General features: G+C 43.0%; 1 protein-coding gene across 1 annotated transcript in view; it reads left to right on the top strand.

The window, feature by feature from the left end:
- The window catches only part of LMBR1 (limb development membrane protein 1), a 130,746-nt gene that overhangs the window by 25,415 nt on the left and 99,717 nt on the right, over positions 1–5,614 (top strand). The window contains exon 5 of the mRNA XM_019507945.1: positions 2,831–2,934. Coding sequence (XP_019363490.1) covers positions 2,831–2,934 — 104 coding nt within the window. The remainder of the gene's footprint in view (positions 1–2,830; positions 2,935–5,614) is intronic.

Below are 5,614 nucleotides of genomic sequence, written 5' to 3'. Positions count from 1 at the left end.
CCTGAACATCCTTTGAAGCCAGCATGGGTGCAGCTTCTAGAGTTGCAAGGGAGTGCAGGGTCTTTCCTCAATCTGAGACATTGGCCTTTTGATCCATCACCGTCCCTGGCTGTTTGTGGCCTTGACTCAAGGAAATAGCATCTTGTTCAGTTTGTGAGACCAAGTTAAGGTTACCATATGTCTAGGTTTCCCTGGACGTGTCTTTTTTTTTTTTTGGCCCTCTGTCCTCTTGTCCGGGCAGGTTTTTAAAATGCAAGGAAATGTCTGGGTTTTTGCTCTGCCTCTGTTTTTCCCCAGTACTTGTGACTTGGGTGCTTGGGGCTGGGAGCAGTGGGGGAAGGTGATTGGCTGTTGGGGATCATGTGCTCTGTATGTGGGTCCTGGCAGCTGCTCGCAGGTAAGAGAGATGATGAGAGACAGACACAGAGGCAGGGGCACCAGCAGAGCTGGGGGGGGCAGGGGCTATGGGCTGGGGGGCAGGGTACAGTTGGTCAGGAGTGAGAAGCAGCAGCAGGGCTGGGGGGCCTGTGGCTTAGGAGTGAGGGGCAGAGGCAGGGCACAGGCAAATCACTGCCTCCCCCCCAATTATATATCCTCCCCACCCCCACCCCCCACCAGTGTCCTCTTTTTCCATATTGGAAATATGGTAACTCTGAAGTGCAACCTGAAGTTCCAAACAGCAAACAGACAACTATGCTTCAATAAAGGCATTTAATGGGGCAAAGGCCTCCCAGCCAGAAGTTGCCTGCAGCCTTCCCCCTTCAAAGAGTTAAACAGTTTTTTTATCCCCAGTTCAGCCTCCACAGCCCAGAGCATCCCTAGTGATTGCTCAGCTGTTTCCTTCCAGCTCCTGAGCCCTGGAGCTTCTCAGTTTGTCTTTCTTACTTCAGACTCTCTCCTCTGATTGGTCCTGCCAGGAGCTGACACCCTGCTTGTTCACACACTATTCTCCCTTGTTATGTTTTTATCTCTGTCTTCCCTTTTGCAGCCTTGGGCCCACCAAGCCCAACTGAACCATCATCATAGCTACTAAAGTCCTGTTAATACTGAAGATTCCTCTTGTCTTGTCCTGTACATAGGCCACTATGGCACTTATTAATCCTTCTTTCCCTCTATACTAGCATTATAGATGAAAATGAGTTGCGCATTATAACAACATGAACAGAGTTAACGCAGAAATATTTCAATAAGCCCCATGGTTTGACACATCAACTAATGTTACTTTTTGTTTTTTTCCAGTAAAGTTTAATATTTTAGTCTATTGATAAATGTAGGTGTTTCCATAATTGGGAGTATATTTTCAAATAATATAGTGGTTCCCATTGCTTTATTAATGTAGAATTTATTTGAATCACAAATTCTTAAAAATGACCTTGCTGCCAACTAGCTGGTCTCTCTGTAAATAAAGCCATAACTCTGAAACTTACCTGATGTTTGGTGGAAGCTTTTGTTGAAAATATTTGTTCCGTTAGGCAGCTGATTGCTCTGTTTTCTTTAGCAAGTGTTTACTTAATATAGCTCTTAAAATTGTGAGAATTAAATGATAAAAGCCGATGAAATCAATCTTCCCCTTAGATAAATAAGGCCACACATTGTGAACAGTGAAAGAAACTAAATAAAAAACACTTCTGTGTAAACACATGAAACAGGAGTGTGATACTCATGGTCACTTGTTCACTTGCTGGGGGGAGAGAGGCTGGGGGGAAGGAACAGTGTAGAATTTCTTCCTCTTTGGTGCCCTCTATATGTTACATGTATTGCACAATTACCTGGTTGATTGCACAATTAATTTAGACCAGCTACATATACAAATCAATTATCATGCCTTAAAAAAGTCTATCCAGCTATAAAGTTAGAGCTGGAAAATGTGTAATAACTTCATAGCTGATTTCCATCCAGCTTTAATTTGAACATATAGAATGGCTGCGCCCCTGTGGCGGGGAGTCCCATCAGCTGATGAGACTCAGATGTGGCAGCACTTCAAGTCCTGTTCAGTGGGGCGCTACTGCAGAGTCTTGTCAGCTGTGGGACTCCCAATTGTGGGAGCTTGCTACTAGTATGCTGATGCAGGGGGAGCCTGGGCTCCCCCTGCATTAGGAATAAGGCATGATAGTATCTGATGCACCTCCTGCCATGCCACATGTGGGATCCAGCAATTATGTGGATTGCATGTCTGATCCTATCACGCCTTTTCTTGAATGCTTAGAGCAGTGGTTCTGAACTGAGGGTACATGTACCCCCAGGGGGTACGTGAAGCCTCATCAGGGGTACGTGAGATATATTGCATACATTGTCTAACAGGTTGAAGGGCCTAAAAAAATTCCCATTGAAAAGCGGTATGTGAAGTCTCACTTTGGGACCAAGGGGTACGTTGACTGAAAAAGATTCAGAACAGCTGGCTTCGAGGGTCCCTTTGTTCTACACCTGCAGTTAAGTGTTTGTTGCTCTTTTTGGAGGGTCAGTGCTTCATGACGGGTAGCCTGGCTTTCCCAGTTGAGGATCTCTTGCCTTTGGGATTACTCAGCTTCACAATTTGAATCGATTAACCTGTGGGAACTGTAAGGCAAGGTATTTTATAAATTCCTGGGCTGAAATGTTCTTTAGCGCTTGTCTTGCCCAGTTGTCTTTTATATATGCTTTAAGAACCAGAGAGAGCTGCAGCAGGTGAGTAACATGAACCCTTCATTTATATTTGTAAATATTATATATGCTATATTTTTATTTGTAAAAAGCTTACCAAACTGAAAAGCAGTATCAGGAATTTCAGTAAGTTTAATAACAATAAAGAATCTCTTCTAAAAACTAATGTCATTTTTATTTTTAATTTCAGGATTGTGGAATCTTGCTTCTCTTTTTTCCAATCTTTGCTTGTTTGTGTTGATGCCTTTTGCCTTCTTTTTTTTGGAATCAGAGGGATTTGCTGGCTTAAAAAAGGTGAGAAAATATTAACATTGATGCATGTGGAATAAATTCCATTGCAGTTCCAAAGCTGTAATTGCCATAATATCAAGCAGTTTTTCATTTATTTATTTAGTTAGCTAGTTATTTATATGTATACACAGATATTGAAACCATGTTACATGTGTGTGCAGAAAGAAAAGAACATGATACACGTAATTGTTACACCTGTGGTTCGATTAAAAATTTCAGTTGCTGTCCTAAGGAAACTTGTCTATTTATACTGTAGCTAGACTTGGTTAGCTTTTAAAAGTTAGTCAGCTATTGTTATGGACCCAGATTCAACTAATATTTTTTTAACTTAATTTCTTGACAGTTGCTGAATGAGGATGATTAATTTTGGTGGCATGATTTGTAAAAGGTAGTCTGCAGTCAATTCCTTGAATAGAAAGTAGAGGATATTCAGTAGAAAGTGGGGAAAGAGAGACTTACTGAGCGTCTTTGAGTGAAGATAAAAAGAACGATTGTTGTGGGGTAGGGTTTACTAAAATGACGGTGACATATGTCCTGGTTTGGCCAGGACACTCCTGGATTCCATAGTTTGTTCCCATGCAGTTGGTCAAAAGTCCTGGGCTGGAGTCCGGCGGGGAAATGGAGTGGCATGGTGCTTCCTGCAGGTGGTCAGTCAAGCACTGCTGCTGCTGCGCAGGAGTAAGGACATGCCAGGGTGGCACCTGCACCGGTCTATCCACCTTGCTCCCGTGCAGCAGCATTCAACAAGACCAGTACAAGCACCTGGGACAATATAACTGCATGCACAAGTAAATGATTGGGAAATGACTGGCTAGGCTGCAGCAGAAAAAGACCTTGGGGTTACAGTAGACCATATGTTGAATATGAGCTGGCTATGAGCTCTTGCTGGGGAAAAAAAACTAGTGGCATGCTGGTTGTATTAACAGGAGTGTCACTTGCAAGTCAAGGGAAGTGATACTTCCATTCTTTTCAACACTGGTGAGGGTTCATCTGGAGTACTGTGTCCAGTTTTAGGCTCTATGCTTTAAGAAGGGTATGGACAGATTGGAGAGGGTTCAGTGTAGTAATTAGCTGAAAATCAAAACAGAATTGTATAAAAAAATGGAAACAAGAATGAATGGCTAAGGATGAATATAAAAGACTAGCACGAGCAAGTTTTGACAAAATCAGGCTAAGGCTTAAAACTACAAAGGGATTTAAAAAGGCTGATTAGAAAATTATAGATAAATGTAAAATATGCAAGAGGCAAAGGGTATAGGCCCACTACTCAGCATGGACCATAAATGAATGGTAGATGACAAAGAAAGGTGAAATGTTTTTTTGTATGCTTCAGTCTTCGCAAAAGACATTAACTAATGCTTATCTCAGTGTTAACAAAAAGTGGAGAAATGAGTGTCATCAATTCCAGAGTAGATTTAAAAAGCTGGATTTATTCAAGTTGGAAGACATGATGAAATATAATCTAGCATACTTATGGAAGTATATAAAGCTGTCTCTGAACCATTATTCACCTGTCTGTCATAAGATCCTGAAATTCCAGAGGACTGGAAAAGGGTAAACAATAGAATCTGTCTCCGGTTTGTAAGTAACTTGTAACATCATAAAGTGACAAATAGTCAGCATGGATTTGTCAAGAACAAATGTCAAACCAATTTGATTTCCCTGTTTTGACTCTGCAACTGATCAAGTGCAGTGGTGCTTGATCACCAGGGCTGTCTGGTAAAAACAGTGCTTAACCAGTAGGGCTGTGCAAAGCTTTGGTAGCCGATTTGATTTGGTGGAGATTTGGCCCGATTCAGTGGCTGAATCTCTGAATCCAAATCAAGTTGGGAGACCAGTTAAAAGGTCCGAATTGAATCAGAAGCTTCTGAATCGATTTGGAAAGTATTTGGTGCTGCTTCGGAAATTTGGCCATAGACTAAACAGGCATCAGTCCTCACCATGCTGGACACAGCTGCCTGTAGTAAGTGGATGGGGGAGGAGAGGGGCATGGTCGGGGGTGGGGGGCAGATCAATGCCCCCACAACGAGGGTGGGATTGGGGCTGGGGCTGGGAAAAGCTCCTCATGCGGGGTGGGGGGAGTGGGACTTGTGGAGAAGGGCTTCTGCCGCTGCATGCCACCATGCACCGCTGGTCCGGGAGGGCATGGGAGTGGGTGTGTGCCCTTGGATCTTTTTCGGGCGGGCTGGGTTGTGCTACAATCTGGGAGGCTATCCCCCATTTACTGGGAGCAAGCTGTGCCTGCATCACAAATCCCCTCCCCCCTCAGCCTGGCTGGGCAGGTGGCAGCAGGGCACAGTCCCCGCTCCTCACATTGCTGTGCCTGTATCCTGCGCCCCCCCTCCCCTTCAGGGCAAAACCAGGAGGAAATATCAAGCAGTGTCCTTTAAGAGCTTATCTTGAATCCAGTATTAAATATTTTTATTAACTTTAGGTTGTGGAGTAGAGAGTATATTGAGAGTAGGGAGTGCATATTTGACGATGACATTGTGCTAGGAGCAGTTGAAATGCTTTGGAGGACAGGATTAGAATTTAGAATAATCTCAAGGAATGGTCTGAAATCAGTAAAATAGAACTTTAAAAAGCAGGTGCAAAATACTACATGCAAGAAGGAGAAAATTTCAAATCCCTACTCTCAATATACTCTCTACTCCACAACCTAAAGTTAATAAAAATATTTAAT

The sequence above is a fragment of the Gavialis gangeticus genome, unplaced genomic scaffold (assembly GCF_001723915.1).
Source record: "Gavialis gangeticus isolate Ggan-Ray unplaced genomic scaffold, GavGan_comp1, whole genome shotgun sequence".
NCBI classification, from domain to species: Eukaryota; Metazoa; Chordata; order Crocodylia; family Gavialidae; genus Gavialis; species Gavialis gangeticus.
Note: the sequence above shows the minus strand (reverse complement) of the source record. Positions and strands in the feature narration are given on the sequence as shown.